The sequence below is a fragment of the Siphateles boraxobius genome, unplaced genomic scaffold (genome assembly GCF_051911475.1).
Source record: "Siphateles boraxobius isolate OS27281-9 unplaced genomic scaffold, OSU_SipBor_1 24, whole genome shotgun sequence".
Taxonomy (NCBI): Eukaryota; Metazoa; Chordata; class Actinopteri; order Cypriniformes; family Leuciscidae; genus Siphateles; species Siphateles boraxobius.
Window position 1 is genome coordinate 6,632,611 of NW_027508855.1, and position 25,114 is coordinate 6,657,724.

The window sequence follows — 25,114 nt, forward strand, 5'->3', positions numbered from 1 at the left end:
GGATGTCTTTTGGATGAGATTCTTTATGGTCTTTGTTAGGTGCTTTTAGCACGAAAGCTCTAGGAGTTAAGAGTTGAACATTTTTGTCTCAGAAATCATAATAATAATAATAATATTTAGTTTAAATAGGTTAAAGGAGAACTCCGGTCAATTTTAACATTGAGCTAATTTTTTTGTACATTTGGAGTGCTGTCAGTACAGAGAACAACGACAAAAATCGGTGTTGCCTACCAGTGATGCACGGGCCAATGCATAAACAACCCGCACCCGACCGACGTTTTCAACTAACCCGCCTGCAACTCGGACCGCAAAAAAAGAAAGAAAATATTGTACCCGACCCGCATTTTTTTTTTAAGTAGTAATTGCTCATCGTAGCATCATTGCTGCATTCCAGCATGGACCTACTGGTAGAGCATCGTCCAGTTATGTCTCTCCGGTCGTCAAATCAGAGATTTTTAAGTATACCGAAATCAAAGTTGAAGAGTAGGGGTGATCGCACGTTTTCAGCTGCGGCTCCAAGACTGTGGAATGCGTTACCTTTTAGTATTAGATTTGCTCCATCCTTGTCTGTTTTTAAGTCTAGGCTAAAAACCTATTTGTTTGATTCAGCATATGGCTAAGGATGAAATGTATTGTATTTATATTTGTCTTTTGTATTGATGTAAAGCACACTGGTCAACTGGTGTTGTGTTTAGTAGTGCTATATAAATAAAATTGACATTGACATTGGGCCATAGACATAGGAACTAGGGGTGCGGTGCGTTGTGCGATGTTTATGTTTCGACCCTGCTTGAAGAGTTCATCAGCAGGTCAACTGAGAGAAAAGTGTGAAAGCCCTTAGGAGCGCAAACTGTTGTATGATATAGCCTAGTGTTATGTAATAAAGGCTTGATTTATTCATTTATTTCATTTAATTTTCTTAACAATTAAGATGCTGCATGTGTTTATCCAGTCTAATCGAAGTGTGCGTCTCTCCTCCGACTTTCCCAACAAAAATCCCGCCCCCTCTCAGAAATGATTTCCATTACACGAGAGTAGGTGTTAAAACTTCATGCTGATTTGTACTCGGCTTTCGCCAAGATAATCACCAACTAAGACGTAGCTTTACAGTAACCTATGCTTCTCCATCCATTTACGCTTCTTTCCATCTGGTGACGTGAATCTCCTTCTGTCTGGTGTTAATAGCTGCAGTGTATTGCGCGTCAGCACACACAACGGCTGCAACCAGAGTGCGGTCCCCCCATAACAACCCTCTGGATTGAGCGGAGTAGGGAACATCTCTAGGGTCTTCAAGTGGGCACCTTCCGTCCTCAGTGTTTCGTCGACTAGCCCACAACACCTCAAGAGGGCTCGACAGTGACTCTGGCGTGCCAGAGTCACCCCCCTCCGTCCCCCACTCAACTTAGCCCAGCTTACTGACCTCTACTTCCCTCTTGCTGCTGAGACCTAACCACAAACTCACAATCTCTCCGCAACCCAACCAAACGCGGCAACCCCGTTTGACTAAGGCTGTCGAGCCCCACTGGGGCGTTAATATGCAGTTTCAGTGGCAACGGTTCCGTATGGCATACCACCTACCACAAAACACAATATCTGCCCAACCACCCGTCATTCACGCAATATACAAAGGAACGTAATGACTGTAAATACTATACAACCTATACAAATAAACCAACAGACTCTTCAAGTTTTCAAGAAATCTACGAAACCGTAGCATGGCGGCCTGTACACAGCCAGCTAGAATCTTTCCGTCTCAACCACAGCCAGTTGCTGCTCCTTTCTGCTGCTTCAGATAAGTTCTTTACTGTGCGACGCAACTCTTGGCCACTGAATCCGACGTCTCTGAGGAATCGGGTTGTAGAGTGTGCCACAGAACCTCGACAACCCACTTCCACTGGATAAACCTGGACTCTCCATCCTCGCTGTTCTGCCTCAGTGGCCAGATGAGCATACCGCAGTTTCTTCCTCTCATATGCCTCATCTACCGCATCCTCCCATGGCACTGTTAACTCTATCAGTTGAACAATGCGTGCTGATCCAGACCACAAAACAATATCTGGTCGTAGGTTATTGGTGGCAATCTCAGGTGGAAAAATAAGCCATTGATCAAGATCAGCCAGCATCTTCCAGTCCCTAGCAGCTTCCAGTTGTCCTGGGCGAGAATTGGTGTTAGCACCTTTTCTTGGTGGTTGCTCGCCTGGGCGGAGGAATATTGTCTTCTGCGTGTAATGTTTTGCTAGAACAGGCGGCAACTTATTGGTCATACTACGCTTGCCTTCCAATGCTAAAGCCAAACATCGCAATACTTGGTCATGGCTTCAAGTAAACCGACCCTGGCTAAGAGCCACCTTACATCCCGTCAAAATGTGCCTTAATGTGGCAGGTGATGAACACAAAGGACAAGAGGGATCCTCTCCTACCCAGAGGTTTAGGTTCTGCGGTGAATGGAGAACATCATATGTTGACCTAATAAGGAAACTGATCCTACTCTCTTCCATTGATCAAAGGTCTTGCCAGCCCATTTTGCGTTGTTCCACACTCTCCCATCTCATCCACTCTCCCTGCTTGGCCTGGGAAATGGCCTTTATACATCTCATCCTCTCCTCCTGCTTTCGCACCTCGTTGACTACCAGCTTCCTCCTTTGAGCTGGGCCTGCCTTGTGGCATTTAGGAGGAGCTAAACTGAGCCCAAAACCCCCTCTTCCATGCTGTACCTGTCCCACGATATCCCCAATTTGAAGGTCAGCCTTTGCCTCTACTACAGATTTCTTTGCTGACCACTTTCTACCAGTTTTTACCACAGGGGCTGCCTCCCGTACACATTTGTCGAGTGACTAAAGTTATTTCCAGTCTGACCGTGGCACACTTAAACACCTCGGTTAAAGCAGAGACTGGCAGCTGCAATACTCCTTTACTATAAAATCCCACTCTGCTGAGGCAGCGTGGAACTCCCAACCATTTCCTGATGTATGAACTTATTAACGCTTCCAGCTTATCCACTGTTGTCAAAGAAACCTCGTACACAGTCAGTGGCCACAGAAACCTTGGCAGTAGACCAAACTGAAAGCACCAGAGTTTCAGTTTGCCTGGTAGAGCACAGCTGTTTATGCTCTTCAACCCTTCCACTGCTTGTCGTCTAACTTCTCCCACTCGAACTGTGTCCTTTAGATCCCCATCGTACCATCTCCCTAGACTTCACCGGCTTCTGAGAAACTGTTGGTATTGCCTCACCATTAATGAAGAATGTTTTATTTACTACCTTGCTTTTAATTATTGAGATGCTCCTTGATTTAGAGGGCTTAAATTGCATTTGTGCCCATTCAATATTATCTGTTAACTTCCCCAATAACCGATTAGTGCAGGCTACCGTTGTAGTCATGGTTGTCATGTCATCCATGTATGCTCTGATAGGTGGTAGTCGCATCCCAGAAGCCAAGCGCTCTCCTCCTACTACCCATTTTGATGCCCTAATGATTACTTCCATTGCCATGGTAAAAGCCAGCGGAGAAATGGTGCATCCTGCCATTATTCCAACCTCTAAGCATTGCCATGTAGTGCTGAATTCTGGAGTTGAGAAACTAAATTGCAAATCTCCAAAATAGGCTTTCACTAAATTTGTTATCGACATCGGTACCCTGAAAAATTCGAATGATGCCCAAAGAAGCTCATGTGGCACTGAACCATATGCATTAGCTAAATCCAGGAATGTCACGTGGAGCTCCTTCCTCTCCTTTTTAGCTGATTGAATTCGTTGCCAGATAACACTGATGTGTTCTAAGCATCCTGAGAATCCTGGAATTCCCGCTTTTTGAACTGAAGTGTCAATTAAGCCATTCTTTAATAGGTAGGTTGACAATCTCTGAGCAATAATGCTGAAGAAAAGCTTGCCTTCGACGTTTAATAGTGAAATAGGGCGAAACTGACTGATGCTTGTAGCATCTTTTTCATTGGGTATAAAGTCGGCGCCATGCTCTAGGTACAACCTGCTTTTCCCAAGCCACTTTTATCAATTTCTACAGAATTCGTAGAACTCCTGAAGGACTCTTGTACACTCTGTACGGAACTCCATTAGGCCCTGGAAATGATGAAGCCCTTGCCTTTCTCACAACCTGCTCTATCTCTTTCCACTTAGGTGCACAGACCTCCATTTGGTATTCTGGTGGATTGACAGGTGGGATGTCTGACGGAATTGACATAGGCTCATGCCTTTTTGCATCTGTATGCGTTTCCTCCAAATATCTCTCTAGCTCAACCCTAGATGCTTTTAAAGTGCCATTCTTCTCACTGGTGAATAACTTCTTTACGAATTTGAATGGATCTTTATAGAAATTAGCCCTTGCACGCTCCTTTTTGTAGCGTTTCCGTAGGCGCTCAGCTCTGAGTAATTTTGCAAGCTTATCTTTTATGGACCTTTGTAAGAGATTGAGTCCCTCCTTCTGACTTTGTTCCGCTCTTTTCCATTGCTTCCTCAGCTGTCTCCTTTCTCTAACTAACCCTTCAATTTTCTGCTGCCATCTAGACAATCCAGGAGTAGTTTGTACTTTTTCCTTCCTTTTTTCCACACCAAACCTCTCACTTCCATATGCGTAATGATGTCCCCAAATTTATCCAGCTTCTTTTCAACTGTACCAGTCAATCTTTCCAATGCAAAGCATAGATCTGTGTTTAACGTGTCCCATGCAGTTTTCACACAAGCTCTTGGCCATCTAACTCCAGGCCTATGCCCGTTGAGGTTCTTTTCTCTCTTATGCTGGTTAGTCTGACCGGGTTCACAAGAATCAATGTGTTCATCACTAACTGTGCAAACCCTCCTCTCCTCTATGACAGGGGTGCTGATATCCTGCGAACTGTGGTTTGCTTCCTGTCGCTGGATTTCATTCGACTGACTTGACTGACTTCGTAAGAAGTACTGATCAATGCGAAGCCCTTGTCCCTTCTCTCTCAAGCATTTAATTTTCCCTTGATGAATCTTCAAACCCCTGACCGTTGTCGCCTTGCTCCAGCCACAGACACAAGCTTGGAGTTCAATGGCTTTGCTAACTGCAGAACCTGAACTAGTCTTTTGTGAAGTACTCTCCATACTCATATCCGTTTCCATTCCAAAGTCGTTAATCATGTTGTCCACCATTGAGTCATCTTCCGCCCCTGCTCTCGCAGACTCTAGGGTTATTTTCCTCTTTAATTTTTCAGAAGCCTTGGGCGGGTGTCTCCAGCATCCTGTAAACACAGAGCTGGATAATGCCGACAAGGGTAACTAACCCTTACCAGCCCCATTGGGGTCTCTTTCCTCCTGTCAGCTGTCTCTCCAGGCTGTCACAAGGTCTTTCCCTTGCTGCCAGCAGCACTATTCACCACAGTCACTGGACGTGTCCAGATCTTCATGATTTCCATTACACGAGAGTAGGTGTAGAAAATGCATAAAACTGACATTACTGAGCTATATGCGTTTAAAAGTAGCCTATTCAAATGGTACAATGGCATTGCTCAGTTCAACGTGTTGGGAAATCAGGCATTTTGTCCCGTGTTTAAAGGTGTAACTGGCATCTTTATTTCAAACGACCCGACCGACCACGACCCGAATATCATTAAAAATATATTTGGATGACTCGTAACCGCGGGTGACCGCTGTAGTGCTGGGCGGTTTGACCAAAAATGTATATCACGGTTTTTTTCAAAATTATGCCAGTTTTCCGGTTTATGACGTTTTTTTTTTCATGCATAATCAGGTGTTCAAAGCATTTTCTACTGGTTGAGAGAGGAAATACTGCAGTAAATTGACTTAGGATGGTCTATTTTACTGTCATTAGTGAATATTGTAGAATAGAATAGAGCCCAGTATAACCGAAAATTGTTATTTCTAAACGTTCTAATAACGTTCTTATAACCAGGAAATAACGTTAATACAACGTTTATATAACAGGACAATTGTACGTTCTAATGACGTTTGATTGATGTTCTTATAACCAAGCAAGAACGTTAATACAACGTTTATATAACGGGAGAATTTAACGTTCTTATAACGTTTTTAATAAAGTTCTTATAACCAAGAAATAACGTTAATACAACGTCTAAAAAACTGGACATTTTGAATGTCCCTAGAACATTCTGAAATAACGTTAATGTTTTTATAACTTGATGGAAACGTTATGAAAACGTTCTTATAACCTAAAATTGTTAGCTGGGAGAGAGGAGAGATTTGCGATTGCACTGAAAACGTTTTAAGTGCAGGATTCTCTTAGCGAGCTCAGAGAAAATAGACCTACTCTAACAAGAGCAGCATGTATCTGAGAGCACGGCACATTATATTCCGCTCACGAGCAGAGAGATTCGCGCTGGCGCATTATATTAATGTACTTTCACGCTACAATAATGCGCTCAGCATCCATCGTCCATGTAACGTAACAGAGCACTGCTGTTTGTTTACCCTCACTCGTTGCTGCTTAGAAGTGCAACATTGTAAAGGGTCCGTCTGAAACAGTGTCGCGCCGCGTAACGTTCGTTCAGAACGTTGTGTAATTAAATACACCCGTATGGCAGTTTATTCGAAATCAATATCGTGACGAAAATATAAACCGGTTTTCGGTTTGAACCGGTTTACCGCCCAGCACTAGACCGCAGGCACCCGCTCATTTTGGATCAACCCGCGCAGCACTGTTGCATACACCGTGTTATCCTCTTTTTTAAATTTGCACCCTGTTGACTTAAATGGGGCAAGTTTTAAACCTACTTTTAGCCTCTTAACATCCTTGATGTGTCATTACAAGTGCACAGCCATGTGAATGATTTTATTCAGTGAACACGGTGAATCTGACTGCAGTAGATGTGAAAGATATGAATAAAAGTGATGTTAATCCAGCCAGCTCACATACCTGTATTTACTTCCTAAAAAAAAAACCTTAAACACAAAAGACTCCAATTTTCCCATTACCTCTTTATGAATTTCTGGAATATTATTAACTTTTACTTTCAAAAGACATTAAGATTAACACTTTTAAGTAGCAAAAATAGAGCATTCATATGCATAGAACACAATATTATAGTAGGCTACCTTTGTTGTAAATGGAGACTTTATTGCGTCATCGGTTTTATATTCATCTTCAAACAGGCAGTTTGGAGTCTGGATTAAAACAAATCTAACAGTTAACGTTAGCTGTTATTCAAAAGTAACATATAGGCCTAACGTTACTCAGATTTAATGCGACTGTCATACAATTCTAAGAAAGTAAAATCTAACACTGAAAGACATTGATATATCAAGGATAAGAGAAAGCTACTGTATGTAAACTGAAAAATACACACAAAAAAACTTACAGTTGTGAAAGAGATCTGTTCCGTTGACCAGGAGTTCTGTTGTTTGGGCCAATGTGTCAAAATAGCCAATTTAGACAATGGACATTTTGCGCCGATTTCTTCAACAAAAACGTTACTTTCTTTGAGCTGTTTGTGGATTTCAAATGTTCTTATGTCATGGGGAAATCACGCTGTGATTGGTGGTTTTAAACGTCGATCAACAGAGCTTCTCGTCTCTTGTAAACACATTTCGCACAACAGTTCACACAGTTCAGAGTAATATCCTCAAAACACTTTACGAATGCTGTTTTGATAATGTTCCTCTTTTACTATGGAACATTATGCCGATATTTTATAGGTAAAAATAATTCTACAATCTATTACTTGAACAGCTTCCCTAAAATATCCTTAAAATGTTATGAGCTTTTGTTACACATCATATTATGAGATTTTGTCATCTCATGCCAATAATGTCCTCAAAACATTTGATGAATGTTGCTTTGATAATGTTCCTCCTTTGTTATTGTGCTAATGATTTATAAAAGATAACAACATCCCTAAAAATCCTCAAAATGTTTCTTGCAAAATGTTCCACTTTTGTTAAAAAGTGAATTGAAAGGAATGTTTTATTAAAAACATTTTATCATCTCAGGACTAAATAATATCCTCAAAACATTTTGCGAACGTTGATATGATAATGTTCCTCCTCTGTTATTATGGAACATTGTGCCAATGTTTTATTAAGAACATTGTATAATCTGTTATCTCAACAACATTCCCAAAACATCCTCAAATGTTAAAGTTATAATGTTCTTTGTTACACGTCACAAAATATTCATCATCTCTGGCCTCAATGATATCCTCAAAACATTTTACGAACGTTAATTTGATAACGTTCCTCCTCTGTTATTATGGTGGGAGATTGTGTCAATGTTTTATAAAAGATCATTCTACAAACTTTTACCTCAACAACATCCTGAAAATGTTACATTTAAAATGTTCATGACTTTGTTAACACGTCACATTACAAGAACGTTTTATAAAAAAAAACACTCCGTCATCTCAGGCCTCAATGATATCCTCAAAACATTTTGCGAACGTTGATATGATAATGTTCCTCTTCTGTTATTATGGAACATTGTACCAATGTTTTATTGAGAACATTGTATAATCTTTTATCTCAACAACATTCTCAAAACATTCTCAAAATGTTAGTTAAATGTTCATGCTTTGTTACAGTTTTTTACAAGCGCTATGACAATTTTTTCAATACTTTTAACAAATTTCCTAAACTCTTAACGCACCAACACACCTACAACACACAATTGGCAAAACAGTTAATTTCATGCTCAAAATCACTCATTGTAAACTAAACTCCAACACTAATTTTCAAAATACAATAATACACTAGCGACAATACAATATGTCTACCAAAACACTGCAAACATGTCTCAAAATCAAATAATTTTTCAAAACACTAACATATGTTCTCGTCCAACAGGGAGATTTAGTCAATCACAGCACAATGTCATAAAAACACTAACATCAGATGAAATTACAGAAACTGCATTATTTTATATGTATCAGGTATGCCCTTATAAAACAGACAGTATATTGTATTGATCATAGATTGTGTTTCGCACTGCAGTTTCTTTTGAAGCCTCTCTACATTTTTGTTTTGTTGGGTTTAGGTCTTTTGCTGCAGAAATTCAATAAAAAAAGACCCATCTCAGAGTGCTTTATAGAATGTACGGTTACTGTAATGAGAATACGAAGACAGAGACAGAATTGCTGCAATAAATAAAAATAAATGTATATATTTGCATAATTCAATCAACTGTTTCTCAGTAACAATAGAATAAAATACAGGGGATATATCTGTGTTTCAATTCACAGTATAAACAGCTGTTTCCTTGAGTTTCGCCTGTAAGGTTAGGTTTTAACATGGTGTTTTCTGTTCTGACATATATATTGTTAAAGCATTGGTAAATTTGCCAGTAAAAATCCATTGTTTTGGTCTTGTTTGAGCTTGTGTGTTAAAGAAATTCAAGCATTTTAAGCATTTGAGCTTTCCTCCTCTGTTATTATGGAACATTGTACCAATGTTTTATTGAGAACATTGTATTATCTGTTATCTCAACAACATTCTCAATACATCCTCAAAATGTTACAGTTATAATGTTCTTACTTTGTTAACACGTCACATTACAAGAACGTTTTATAAAAAACACTCCGTCATCTCAGGCCTCAATGATATCCTCAAAACATTTTGCGAACGTTGATATGATAATGTTCCTCCTCTGTTATTATGGAACATTGTGCCAATCTTTTATTGAGAACATTGTAGTATCTGTTATCTCAACAAAATTCTCAAAACATCCTCAAAATGTTACAGTTAAAACGTTATATCTTAGTTTACATTTAACCTTATAGGAACATTATTTGAAATGAGAAAACATCCTTAAAACATTCTTTGAACATTTACATTCAAATGTTTTCTTTAAAACATTAACCAAACTTGTAGGGAATGTTAGCCAAAGCTTTGAAAAGATGTGCTGAATGTGAAAAACGAGTTCATTGTTCATTGTTGCCACCACATTACAGACTTTACAACATCCTTTACAAATTTAGTTCTACTGTCAGAATCAATCCTCTACAAAGAAAGCAATGTCAAAGCGCTCACGTGCCACTGTCAGCGACCGTAGCAGAACTCAGGCAGAAGCGTCTGATTTTTGATTTGATTTTCTGTTTTTGTTTCTCACCGGTTTCATCCCGGGGTCCCCGTGAGCGCAGTTTCTGTTTGACGGCGGTCTCAGAGCTGTCAGTCAGCGGGCTGTCTCGTTGTCAAACTGAAGGCAGACTCCATAAATAATGACAATGGCGTTAAATAATACACGGCGGCGGGTTACCGAGGCCTCTGTGCACCCACTATCATGCAGCGAGGCAGCCAGACAGGACTCGGCGCAATGCAACGGCAACGTTTTCTCTGGCAGCTTTTGTTTTTGTCAGAGTTTAAGTGACAAACTCTCAGGAAGAAATGACTGGAAGGCAATCCAGGCACTGATCCTTTGAAGAGTAAAGTGTGAAAAAACAAAACAAAACGTGGCCTCTGCTCAGGTTATCATCACTTTTTTTCCATTCTCAGACATGGCTGTGTTTTATTTTGACTAAGTTTGTACATTGATATGTTGTTAATATCAGGTTTTTAACACCAGTTTTGAGAAAAGTCTTATGCAATGGGATAAGAATGCAACACATTTTCAATAATCCGGTAACTGTTCCCTCTAACTAAAGTCCAGAGTTTTCCTAGAAAAGAGCATTTACAATCGTGCGTGTGTGTGCCCTGATGTAATCCTATATTTTGTGTCCAGGCGAACAGGGGGCTATCACCATGTTTCCTCTCTTCCTGCTGGACCACCACATGACTGCCAGAGAGCTGGGGGTGTGGAACGGCGTGGTTGCCATGGCATTTTCCATCTGCGGCTCATCAATCGGAGGCTTCTTGCTCTCTCAGTACAGGTAGGGAGTGTGTTTTGTTATAAAACGATGGTGAAACTGACTCAATTCTAGCTGCAACACTCTTTCAGCCAAGTCACGCTTTGCCATTAATGTTGCAGGAATGGCGTTGGAAGACTTTGTTGTTTAGATTTCACCTTACATCTTTTTCTAAACCCCCTCTTGCTTTATCGGTTTTTGTTGCCCACCATCTCTCTGTGAAAGAAACGCGACCCTTTTCTTTTTCTCAGTGTTTTCTCACTATATCTCTACACCCATCTCAGCCCCAGGTGCGAAAGAAGGAGAGAGAAAGAGATAGAGAGTGTGTGTGAGAGATAGAAAGAGTGATAGTAATGGAAGTAAACACAGCCTTTTGTGGGAGCTGAGAGTAAAGCAGGCTCAGGTGTGAGCTGAAAGGCCTCCAGGATGCATAAGGTTGGACTGCGTGAATGGAGATATACTTGTTGCTGATACGTTGCCCTTGTCTACTGACCTGAGACCGGTTTTTACCAGTTATGTCTTGTAATATTTAAGATTTTGGTGGTCTAAACCGTTCCAAGAGAAGTCGAAGTCGCTTATCTTCCTGGAGCGGTATTGACTCATTAGCCCACACACCTGTTAGTGTGCTCAGAGAAAGGCATGAGGAAGAGGATTTTGGAGAAATACAGGTGCAGTGGTTCTGTGTTTATTTTGTTCAGACTTGAGGGCAGACATCCAGTCATGTATCAGAGTTTAAAGTGAAATTATACTCTTCATACTGGACATGTGCCATTTTCTCTAGGCTGGTTTTCTTTACATTATGGCATCATGAAAATGCATTTTAATGCAGGTTTGCACACCACTGGAATGCACTACATTATCTTCTGCACTTGACTGTTGGTGTGTACTTTAGTTAAAATGATGTAATGTTGGTCTATTAAAGGTGCTCAAAGCGATGTCACGCGTTTTTTAGGCCAAAACTTTTTTTGTCACATACAACAAACATCTCCTCACTATCCGCTAGCGGCCTGTCCCCTGAACACACTGTAAAAAAAAAACACGGTCTCTGCAGACACCACAGGCTCCACAAACGCCAACAAAAACAAACTGAGCTTACCCGCACCACGAAACATAACAAACTGTTCCAGCCAATAACCGATAAGAAGGGTTTGGGGGTGGGGTTTGGGGGGTTAGTGCGCGGATGAGGAGGAGGGAGGGTCTAGCTAGCCTTCGTTTTGTTTGACAATACTTTAAACGTCAACAAGAAGTGATGTCATCCGACATCGCTTAGAGTACCTTAAATAGCCTGAGAGTAACATCAACCATAGTCAACTGTCTCTGTGAGCTGCAATTTCCTAACCATCTTAAAAAGTTAGTCACTGAGGTGATGCAAACATTGGCTAGATCAGAGGCCACTTAATCCAGAACAAAAAGTTCGGGGTCACTAAGACGTTGTTGAAAAGTCACTCACCAAGGTTGCATTTATCTGAGAACTGTTTTATATAAAATGTAATTTATTCTTGTGATGGCAAAGCTAAATTTTCAGCAGCCATTACTTCAGTCTTCATTGTCACATGACCCTTCAGAAATCATTTTAATATGCTGATTTGTTGCTCTCAAGAAACATTTATTATCAATTAAAGCAATTGTGCTGCTTAATATTTTTAAGGAATCACATTGGAATTACAGTATAAACTTTGATACATTTTTCAGGATTTTTAATAAATAGAAAGATACATAATAGAGCAGCATAATATTGTTTTTTGTTACAATAAACATCTTTACTGTCACTTTTAAGCATTTTAAAGGTAGGGTATGCAATGTTTTTCAAAAATACTTTTTTATGCTGGTTGAAACTCTATTCACATCCTGATAGAAATCAATAATATAAGTGGTCTAAATGTTTAAAAAATTAAATCTTCTGTGAAAGTCTCAGAACCAAAAAAATTTTTGTCCAATCATTGCCTTTAGTCCGAATTCTACGATGTCATGCCTGCCTGTAAACCTATGTATTTCCATACCTCCTCTTCAGTTCCATGAGGCATGCAGAGTTGTAGACAGACAGTCACCGAGCGTCACAAACAAACAGCAACTGGCTTTTAACCCTCAGGGGTCCAAGGTATTTTTGGGGTCCTGGAGGTGTTCTGACATGCTCTGACATTTGTGCTTTTTTCAGTTATTTATAAACATGTTATTGGCAAAGGTGTAAATTCACTCTATATAGCACAAACAGGGCTACCATAATATGTGAGCAAGATGTATGTACATGTTTGTATTTTTGAGAGAATACTGTTTATGCATGGTTATTGATAAAACTAAAACTTAAAGTCTCTGAAATATGGCCACAAAACACATACTAAATATGTGTCCACAAGACTTTTGACTAATGGATGTTCTCGCCTAGGATTTTTGCTTCAAAATGATCTGAAAATCATCCTGCCAAATCATTCACATAAAACAATACATTGAAATGGGCGTGACTCATGTATAATGGTCTGATTCACACCTGTGAAGACAAAAGACCTGCTTAATGAGCCTGCATAATGAGCTTTTTACAGGTGTGTCACTGAGCCTCAAGAAAGAATACAAGGACACAAGAAAAGAAATATATATATATATACTACAAAATTGGTTCACAGCTGGAAACATCTAGAAAAAAATAGTATTTTTCCACTTGTATTTTTGCTTGCAAATTGTATAATATCCAAAATGAACATTTCTAGTAATTGTGTAGTTAATTCTCATACTGTATTTTCAGAAAGTTTTGGATATGTATCCTCTCCCCAAATTTGTCACTAATAAAACACAATACAAATAATTTGAAGAGAAGGCTTATATTGACCTTTTAAGATTTTGTTTACATCTACCTTGTAAATATATTATTTGCTATTTTATTAAAAAGGTTACAATTACAGCAACAATTAAAATAACAATATTTCAAGTGTATTATTTCTTTGTAAAAACTAAAGTATACATTTTATCATACATATTTCAAAGTTAAGGATTCATTAGTTTGAATAAAGCCTACATTGGAACAAACACTATGATAGCATCCTAGTTGATGACTTTATTTTTGACAAAACAAACATAGCCTAATATATTTAACATTTGATCAGAAATTGGTGAACAAAAGCTTATTCAATGTGGCAGTAGTCTAGTTTACAGTAAACAGTTAATAATCTTTCCAAAACTAGTCAACGAAATGTTGTCTTTCATATTTCGTATGTAACATAGGCATATCGTTTGTTGTTTTTATTAGCCTATATTAGGGCATATACATATTAATTTGCAGTTTAATGCGTTGCTTATACAAAGACATTTTAACCTTATTTCAACATATTTCAGTCGATTTTCACACATCTCATATAGCAATAGGGTTTGGTAAAAACTGTTCAGTTCATTCATTCACACACGCAATTCATATTTAAACACTCTTTTTGCGGTTTACATACACTATGATATCGCGATTAGAACAATAATTAAAAAAAAACTGGTAACACTTTACGGTAAGGGTACATGAATTATCATGAATTCATGTATAAATTCATGCTTGAATTCTGCATTCATTCATGCATTAATATCTCATGATTCATCAGGAACTAACACAAGTTCAACGTTTTTCATTCATGATTTCATGGATGAACAACACCTTAATTAAAACATTAACTAAGATGAGCACATCATCATGAATTATGATTTATTACGCATGATCATTATGTTTTCTTTGTTCTTTGTCTAGGTCAGTTACCTAGTCACCACTTTAGTTGAGGGGCCACACACATGATGAAGTCATTGGTAGATAATGCTTAGTTAATGATCACTACTGTATTGGACAGACCCCAAAATAGACCAATCACAACTCATAACACACAAATTCTGTTGACATTCAAAATAATACAGTCATCTTTAACTAAGCATTATCTATCAATGACTTCATCTTGTGTGTGGCCCCTCAACTAAAGTGGTGACTAGTCCTTTGAAACATTGATGAACAATGTGCTATTAATGGTGGCATAACTGTGAACAAAGAAAACATAATGATCATGCGAAATAAATCATAATTCATAATGATGTGCTCATCTTAGTTAATGTTTTAATTAAGGTGTTGTTCATCCATGAAGTCATTAATGAATAACGTTGATCTTGTATTAGTTCCTGATGATTCATGAGATATTAATGCATGAATGAATGCATAATTCATGCATGAATTTATATATGAATTCATGATAAATCATGTACCCTTACCGTAAAGTGTTACCAAAAAACTTCTCAGATGGATATTTCACATTTCTTTGTAAAAACTAAAGTATACATTTTATCATACATATTTCAAAGTTAAGGATTCATTAGTTTGAATAAAGCTACATTGGAACAAACACTATAATAGCATCCGAGTTGATGACTTTATTTTTGACAAAACAAACATAGCCTAATATATTTAACATTTGAGCAGAAATTGGTGAACAAAAGCTTATTCAATGTGGCAGTAGTCTAGTTTACAGTAAACAGTTAATAATCTTTCCAAAACCAGTCAACGAAATGTTGTCTTTCATATTTCGTCTTGAACATAGGCATATCGTTTGTTGTTTTTATGAGCCTATATTAGGGCATATACATATTAATTTGCAGTTTAATACGTTGCTTATACAAAGACATTTTAACGTTATTTCAACATATTTCAGTCGATTTTCATTCATCTCAGTATAGCAATACAGTTTGGTAAAAACTGTTCAGTTCATTCATTCACACACAGACGTGATTCATATTAAACAGTCTTTTTGTGGTTACACTATGATATCGCGATTAGAACAATAATAAAAATAAAAAAAACGTACTTCTCGGCTAGATCCGTTTCTCCTCGAAATGAAAATAAACCAGCACATGTTCTGAGGTAAATGTCCCAGGATTATTCCTCACACAGTCTCGCAAGAAGAAATAGTACATTAATCTGATGATTACATTTGTTGTGTTATCGCGTTTATGAGGGGTGTTCACACTTTGCATGTGTTGCTTCAGATCATTTGCGTTTGAATACCACGCGCTCTCCGTGGGCGTGTCACATTAGCGGAATAATGAGCTGAGAGAACGATAATGAGATCGGCTGACACCTCTCTCTTTTTTTATAGATTAAATAAACTGAGAATATTTATTTTAGTTTTGAATTAGATATTTTAAAAGTAAAAACTTAAATGATTATAAAGATATATTGCTCATGCTTGTGTGAATAGTATTCGCTGAGCTTTGTTTAAGTTTAGAGACGTGCTCCAGAAAAAAAGTTAACAGAGACAGAGAGGCAGAAAACACACCCTGTTTATTTTCTTTATTTTACAAAAGCACACGATTTTGATGCTATTGTGAGTGTACACATAAAAAGAAGACCCTCTATAGTTTATAATCATGTATTGATTTTATTTATATGACTGAAAATGATGGAGTATTTTAAGTCTATGTTGCTGCTATGTGGAAAAAAAACAGCAAAACGCACTGCTGCGTTTCTGGACCCCAGAGGGTTAAGGTTCCTCCTGAACCAAAACAACAAGCTTATGCTCAATCACTCCCATGTCGTAACCATAATTACAAGACGGCAACCCGTGACTTTCTACTCAGAGCTGTTCATGTCCTAAGACTCGGATTTATGCTTTTCTATGTCAACACTATCAACGGTGAAATTAATCTACAGCAGTCAGGAGCTACAAATCAGAGCTCTGTAAGTTGTTTACATTCATTATTATTGTAAAGCTATGTGCTTTGAAACAGGTAATTTAACATCATCTCTTGTGATGCTTTGCAGACTCTGCTGTGTGTGTTCATGTGTTTTGGAGGAGACGTGGCTTTGGAGACGCTCTGAAGGGAGGGTGGGATCTTACGCTTTCAAAGCTAGCTTGTTATTGCTAGCCTCTACAAAATTACCTACCCTACCTTTAATGCGTCCTTCTCAAATAAAAGTATTTATTCCTTTAAAAAATCTTACTGACCCTAAACGTTTGAACGGTAGTGAATATTTATTGTACAAATAGTCACTAGCCTAGTATTTAAATAACATTTCAGTAAGTCCAGTCTCTAAATTTCCTTCAAGCAAATATCAAAACAATCATAATCATGTACTGGTTAACAGGCCAATATGTTGTATGGATATGAAATTAAATGTGCATTTAAGTATAATATTATTGCTAGAGTGATTATGGGGAATATTAATTTCAGGGGCTTAGAGATGCTGTGGTCTCTAATAAATGTAGATGGATACTGTAAAACTTTAGGATTTCATCCTAAGAAGTCTGCGTGCGCAACAAACGTTTTCAGATTTGTAAAACCATATGGACACCGTAGACTGTAAAAAAAAAATAAACACCAGCCCAGAACCTGTGCAAAATTCCCTTTAGAAATCCTAATCAGCAGAAGATGTACATGCATCTCCACCCTGCCTCCTCCCCAAAAATAACCATATAAGGAGTTTAACTCTACTATTCATATCCTCACCTGCATATCATTTCCATTGCATATTTCCATCCATGTAATTGCCTACTACTGCTTTCAAAGATACTTGGACAATATGAGATTGAGATATTTGAGACTGTAAATGCTGTTTGTGCAGTCACATTACATTGCTAAGACTCATTTAGTATCCTTGTCTTGTTTAAAATAAAATAAAAAATCTGTAAAACAAAAATGTCCAAAAAATTGTAGGTATAAAATCCTTTTCAGAAAATAATTATTCTCATTCATTCCTTTTGGCAAAATAGACTATTTTTAATTTTGTTGTTTTAAACAAAACAAATGTATGCAGTTTTGTGCATAAAATAAACATATATTTTAGAATGTTTAGACTAAAAAAGATACTTATTTTTCAGTGTAACAATTTTCTGACATCAGTGCTTCACACAGAACATTTAAAAAAATAAAAATAAAAAGTGTAAATCTTACCAATTCCTTTAAATATGCATTTTCATGATGCTTGGAAGAATGCGTGAGAATAAAAAATATTTTATTCTGTTATACAATTGAAAGCAGAATTATCATATGTCAAGCAAAAATGTAGCATTGCACTGGAAAATTAAAAAGCAGCACATCCATTACAAATATTCACATCTCAATATTAAATGTTTTAACTTGTGGATAATGATTTAATGTAATGCTTAACTCCATTAATGAGAGTGTAATATTTAACATAAATGTGTATATCAAAGAAAAACAGTTTAAAATCATTTTGTTTATTTCATTATTTCACTCACACCGGTTAACAAGTGTGGTCTGGAGTGTGCGGACAGTGCATGCATATTTACGCCAAATAAATTTTTTATGAGTCTCGATATGTGTGTGGAAAATTGAGTGTGCATATTTCAATGCCCATTTTGTCCAATGTTTATACATGAGGACTGGGGTGAGTGGGACAGATGTGCAGTCCCAAAATATGCATTAAATATCTACTGTACTCTCAAATTTTCTTACCTTTCCATCTCTCCCTTTCTCTCTAACCTCTCCGTTATTCTCGGCCCCTTCGTATTTTTCCTGCTTTACCTTTCTCCCTCCCTTTCTCTCTCTTCGTCTCCATGCTAAAGGCAGTGTTAGTGAATGAGGAGGAATGTAAAGTTTCAAACGCAGGGGGCTTGTTCATTCGACACAGTCGTGCATTCAGGCCTTGCCTTCCCACAGATTGGGTTTCTGTCGTTGTCTGTTCAGGGCCACTAAAAGCTAATTTGGACACTTATCCCGGCCCCATCTGAAATGCTTGAGTGGCCAAAAACTGACCCCCATACACTGATCGCCATCAGCAATCTGAGAGTACGAATCTTATCGGGCCTAACTGCTAGTGTGATACACCTGTTTTAGACTTGCTTTCGATCTCTCGCATCCTCCTCTCTCTCTAAGTTGCTTGTTTTCCTTTTTAAGACTCTCTCTGTCTTTCTTACAGCTCTTTTTTCCTATCTCTCCTCTCATCTGTGTGAAATATGAAAGAGTGTTATTGAGTGGATGCAGGGTGGGTGTTTGCATGAGAATGACGGCAGATTGGCTTTCTGTCTGACCGGCTGCTGTTGTTGACTGGGTTCATCTAGATCTAAAAGGCTGGTTTAAGATGACGGACGATTCCTTACTCTTCTCTTAAAGTTCTGTTGACCTTTACCTGCATCTCCTTCTCTCTTTCTCGACTTGCTTTCTCTGTCAGAGGCCTTGGAGTTTATTCACATGGAAAGGATATTTAATTGATGATGCAATTGTATACTTCTTTTTACAACCTTATGGACAAGTCAAACTAATTTTCAGGCAACAGATGCTGTCACCTGAGCTTAACTCAAGCCTGGTTATTAATCATTCTGCCTGACTGCTTTAAGCATTAATACATTTGTTCATTTTAGAGAACATGATGAAAATTATGTTAACTGTGCTGATAATTGGAAATAATAACAGCTGACGTTGAAGCCGTGACTCCAGACCCTGTGTTTGATTGACAGGGCCCTACGGGTGTTCTGATTGGAGCTGGGAGAAATTGAGGTGTGTGATGGTCACTAATTAGCCGGGGGTTAATCAGCCCGTGTCTGTGGATCTTGTCGCGTTATTGATTATGACGTGACGGAAGTTCACCCAGTGGGATTCTCAACTGCTAATAGAGAATCAATTAGAGTGTGTAAGCAAACACACTGCATGTAAGCATGTGTACAGGAGTGCTTCTCTGTCTCAGTGTGGCAGTCCTGTGTGGTTGACCCTCATTAATGTCCTACAATGATTGATCTGTAAAATATTAGCCTATAGTTTGTTTGGTATATTTTTTTATATATAGGCCTATGTCTTTTTTCATTTTAAATTATATTGCACTACTGTTCAAAAGTTGCTGCATTTATTTAATTAAAAAACAGTAATAATATTGTGAAATATTATTACAATTGAAATGTTCTGTTTTAATGTATATTTTAAAATGTAATTTATCCCTGTGAATTTTCAGCAGCCATTAGTCTTCCTTCTCACATATTCCTTCACAAATCATTCTAATATGCTGATTTGCAGCTCAAGAAACACTTCAGTTTTGAAAACATGGTTTTGCGTAATATTTTTGTGGAACCTCTACCTGTGATAATAAATAGAAAGTTGCTGAAATGATGGAAGAGCAGCATTTATTTGTAATATTTTTTTTTGTAACATAATAAATGTCTTTACTATCACGTCTGTCAAATTCAAATTAATGTGTCCTGTAAAGTGTCCTGTGACTCATAAAAGTATTAATTTATTTAAATATTTTGAACTTTAATGTATATTATACTATATATTTGTGTAGTATGAGATGATATGAACTGAACTTTATCTCTTTTATATCCTCAGTATTGGCCTGCTGATGAGACGTGTGTTTATGATGCGGACTATCAGCATGGTCTTTCAGAGCTCACTTCTCGTAGTGCTGGAGCCCTCACCCTTGATGAAAGGTGAGAAATGAATATACGTGAACATTTTATAGGACCAGCATATTTAATTTTAAATTTTTTACATTTTATTTATTTTACTTTTTCTCTTTAAATATGCACTGCTTTATAAATGAAAGAACAGGGAAAAACTCAGTACACTGTGAGTTTTTCAATGCATTCAAAACAGGTTTATGACTGCCATGTACATTTTATGGTTACAGTTGGTTCTTAAGAGTCAAATAGCTCACCTGTAATTATGTATATATAGAAGTGAAATTGACCTGTTCTCCACTGAGCTTTCTACTGTTCCCCTGCATTTAAGAATCCATAGGGCCGTCTCCGGTTTCCCGCGTTTTCCACTGACAGCCTACAGTGTCCATTTCAGCACCTTCCACAGAGTAAACAGGTGTTCAGGCAGAGTGTGTCTGATTAAAACTCTCAACACTGCATTAAACAACAGCATCTGATAAAAAGGGAGAGTATTGACATGAATGTCATACAGACCAGCATAGAGTTCATCTTGCTGTATGGTGAGATCAGAATAGAAAATTTAAATAAAAAAATCAAAAGTTGACGTGTGTGATTAAAAATGTTATTTTAACATTGTTTCATTTAGTTAACTAATTTAATTTATTTATAAATCAAATCCAGATGGGTAGGATAATAAAGATATTTACACTCTTTGTATGGCAGAAATAATTAATTATCAAAGCTTAACATGTATAAAAAATACAAACATAAATACCATCATCACATGATAAAGGCAAGAACTTATTTGGTACTTAAGCGACCTCTGGAGAATCAAAAAGGAAAAATACACATTTTCAGATTTATCCCGAAAATAATTGGCAATTGTTGAGTCCGTTAACAGACTTCGTTTCATTTCATCAGGTGTTTAAGGCTGTTTATTTGTTGCCTTAGGTATCTGTTTTAATATAAAATCTGTAGTACCAGAGGCTGATATCTTACCGAAGACAAACTTTCAGTATTGATCCAAACTTATATCAGTGTGCTTTCTTTTCCGAGAAATTATCTTGAACTTTTATTCCATAAATCTTTTGTAAGACTCCTGTAGATCTGTTCTGATAACCATCTTCATAGTCCTAGTGCTTGGATTCAGCATAATTCAAGCAAAATTTTATGCATGAACTGTGTAGAAGTGATCATACAGAAGTTATGTCAAACATACTCTCTCCCGGTTCAACTTGCTTAAGTGGATTTGCGTTTCTGTTTTTGTCTGCGGAAGCTAACGCTATTTTACAGAGTATTCTCACGGCTCACTTTGATAAATGAATAAACCCATATTCATACCCTCTGCCAGTTTCTCTTATTTTTCCTTGCGTGGTCTCTTTCTCTCACAGGTGCTTTGAATGTTTATTTAATGAAAATGAAAAAAAGGAAATGGGGAAATCTTGCGTTTTAGCTGTTTCACTCTGTATTTTTTGCCACTGTATTACTTCTTCCCCAGGATGTCACGGCTTTTTAGTCAAGATGTTTTTGTCAGCGAGCTTCTGTTTGACAACTCTCTGTCTTTCTTATTCTCTCTCTGTCTCTCTTTTTGCCACTCTCCCAAACGAAATGGAACAAAGCAACTGCACCCCATCACACCCCTCAAAAAAAAGAGGAAAAAAGAATGATAAAGTTCTGCAGAAAATATTTTTCAATATTGTATGAGACTGGATGCCTCAGAAGAGCTGATTTTCCTTCCTGTGGTTCCTGGATAAGTAATGGAGAAGTCTTGTTAGGCAGAACTAAACATTTCCAGTGAATAATTCAGATGGAGCTGGATGTGAAAGCTTCATGATTTTTTTTTGTGCAAATGGGCTTCTGGTAATGATTGATTTGAGATTCATAATTTTTAGAGGCTTTAATGGTAGACAGTCTGTCTCATGCTCTGGGTGGACGTCACTCAGGTGAATTTAATAATCAACTTCAAAATGGCCAAAAAGACACAGATTTCTTAGCGTCAATTGTGGCAACATATAGAGTCAGATTTGACTGTTTCTTAAGTTAAACTGCTAGTAGTTTGACATGGTTCTGTCTGCATTAGTAATAGTCTGGGAGAGTGTTATAATAACAAGCATGTACAGTACTGTTCCTGCTAACACAGGTATGACAGTGTTGAGTGAGTAGAGCTGAAACTGTATGAAAATTTCCTATCATGATATAGTGACCAAAATTATCATGATTATTAATATTTTCATGGTATTGTTAAAATGTGCTGGAAATGTTCAAAAAGTACTCATATGTACACTGAAATAATTTCACCAAGTTTTATGCAGTAAACCGACAAACAACAAATAATATTAGCACTATGAATTTTTTTTTCCGGATAGAAAAACATTTACCAGCAGGAAACGGTGAACTTTCAACATAAATCTGAATATCAAAATAAATAAACACTACAAAACAACAGTAAAGCATCAGTCCCTCACTGACGACTTCTGCAAATAAACAATAAAAAGCAGCAACATAAAGTCCAGGCCTGGTCCTCTCTCGTCTTGCACTGTTGTCACTCTTCTTTTTATCCTTCCGGAGCTGTGTATCAGCTGTGACCACCATTTGCTTCACGCAGTGCCTCACGCAGGTTGTTGAATGTGGCCTGTGTAATGTTGGTCCACTCCTCTTCAACGAAGTTGCTGGATATTGGCAGGACCTGGAACATGCTGTCGTATACGCCAATCCAGAGCATCCCAAACATGCTCAATGGGTGACATGTCCGGTGAGTATGCTGGCCATGCAAGAACTGGAATGTTTTCAGCTTCCAAGATTTGTGTACAGATCCTTGCAACATGGGGCTGTACATTATCATGCTGCAACATGAGCTGATGGTTGTGGATGTGAGACTTAGAACAGTGGGCCTAAGGATCTCGTCACAGTATCTCTGTGCATTCAAAATGCCATCAATAAAATGCACCTGTGTTCGTTGTCCATAAAATAAGCCTGCCCATACCATAACCCCACCGCCACAATGCAATTGCAAACCAGCAATTTTTTTTAATTGATTGTTGCAGCAGCGTTCCGGTTGGCTGGTCTTAGACCATCTTGGAGGTGAAGATGCTGGATGTGGAGGTCCTGGGCTGGTGTGGTTACACGTGGTCTGCGGTTTTAAGGCCGGTTGGATGTACTGCCAAATTCTCTGAAACGCCTTTGGAGACGGCTTATGGTAGAGAAATGAATATTCAATTCACGGGCAACAGCTCTGGTGGACATTCCTGCAGTCGGCATGCCAATTGCACGCTCCCTCAAGCGTCTGGCATTGTGATGTGTGATAAAACTGCACATTTTAGAGTGGCCTTTTATTGTGGCCAGCCTATGGCACACCTGTGACTCTAGATTTGTGACCAATATTTGAGAGAAATAGGCCTTTTGTGTACATAGGAAAAAGTCTATAGTGTTTATAATTTTGTTCAGTGTATGAAAGGTAATACTAAACGTCGGGAATTTTTATCATGGCTTATCGCCAAACCGGTAAACGCTTCATCACCAAGTCTGAGTAAGGCCAAGCACAAACTACAAGACAGAAGCTCGTCACCTTGCACACATTTCTTCCCACAGGCCATCTCTCTCAGTTAACACTGCCAGATATTCAGTGCAATATTTCAGAGGCATTATGCGTTTTTATATTCAATATCTAAATTCAGAGTCACAAATTCAAACTTGAGGTGTGTCTGCGATCTGAGGCTTTTTGTTGCAGCCTTAAAACAAGGGGATAATTTTGAATGTTATATTAATGTGTGTTGTGTCTGCTCTTCCTCAGGTATGGCAGTGCTGAGTCTGAGTTTGCAGCATTTCATAGCGGGTCTTATCACCACTCTCACTTTCACCACGATGATGAACTGCACACAGAGAGCCGAAGAGAGCATACAGGTATTACACACCCCCCTCTTCAACTGACCACAGCTCTGACTCTTGCTCCCTGACAGGTCAGAACGGGCTGCTTAATGGCATCACACGTGTTCACCTGAGGTCAACAGCAGGACAAATCTGTTGTGTTTTCTCTTCAGTTTCAGCAGCCAAGCTCCAAAGACAACAAAACATGAATCTTACAGTTTTTGATAGTTGTTGACAGGTAGAGTCTCACAACAGGTCGTGAGCTGCAGAAAGCCTGAGAGTGTTTCCTGTCTGCCACATACGTGAGCACATCACAGCAGTCAAAATCTCATTCATCTGTCAGTCAATATCTCCACTCAGAGAACTGAGCAGTTTTAACACTCTTTAGCTCTGCACGTCAACCCATTTCAACTCATCAATCACCTACAAAGCGTACTCATCAGAAAGTATATTCAAATTCATAGATTTGACATTTTGATTTCTTTCTTTCTTCTTTTTTTATGTGTAGCCCAGTGGTTAGTTTGCATGCTCTGACACGTTGTACATTAGTACTTATGTAAGCAAAGCAAGTTTAAAATTGATTTATGTTATTTCCAGACTCTACTCTAAAAACTCTTATGCTCACGAAGGCTGCATTTATATTTCATAGAAAGTACAGTAAATAATTTTAATATAATTTATTCCTGTGATGACAAAGCTGAATTTTCAGCATCATTACTCCAGTGTTCAGTGTCACATGATCCTTCAGAAGTCATTCTAATATGCTTTTTTGTTGCTCAAGAAACTTTTCTTATTATTATCAATGTCGAAAACTCTATTGCTGCTTAATATATGTTTTTTTCTTTTGAGGAAACTGTGATAATACTTTTCAGGGTTCTTTGATGGATAGCAAAGATCAGCATTTATTCGTAATGGAAATCTTTTGTGAAATTATAAATGACAATTTTGATAAATTTAATGTATCATTACTGAATACATAAACGTATCAACTCAACTCTTAAACATTTGGCTGTAAATGAATGAAGCATTTATTATTCCAGGAATATTAATTGCAATAATATTAAGTGATTATAGGGGTTCATTTCTGTGGCCGATTCTGTTTTTTATATACTTTTTTTCTGGCTGCC

At 37.9% G+C, this 25,114-nt stretch overlaps 1 protein-coding gene across 4 annotated transcripts in view; it reads left to right on the forward strand.

Moving 5' to 3' along the window:
- Nucleotides 1-25,114, forward strand: part of slc33a2 (solute carrier family 33 member 2) — a 45,725-nt gene that overhangs the window by 12,291 nt on the left and 8,320 nt on the right. For all 4 annotated transcript variants that reach the window (XR_013206839.1, XR_013206838.1, XM_077241043.1 and 1 more), the window contains exons 3-5: nucleotides 10,662-10,809; nucleotides 20,074-20,174; nucleotides 23,914-24,023. Coding sequence is in view for 2 of the 4 variants with exons in the window: in XM_077241043.1 (XP_077097158.1) it covers nucleotides 10,662-10,809; nucleotides 20,074-20,174; nucleotides 23,914-24,023 (359 nt within the window). In the remaining 2 variants the exon portion in view is untranslated. The remainder of the gene's footprint in view (nucleotides 1-10,661; nucleotides 10,810-20,073; nucleotides 20,175-23,913; nucleotides 24,024-25,114) is intronic.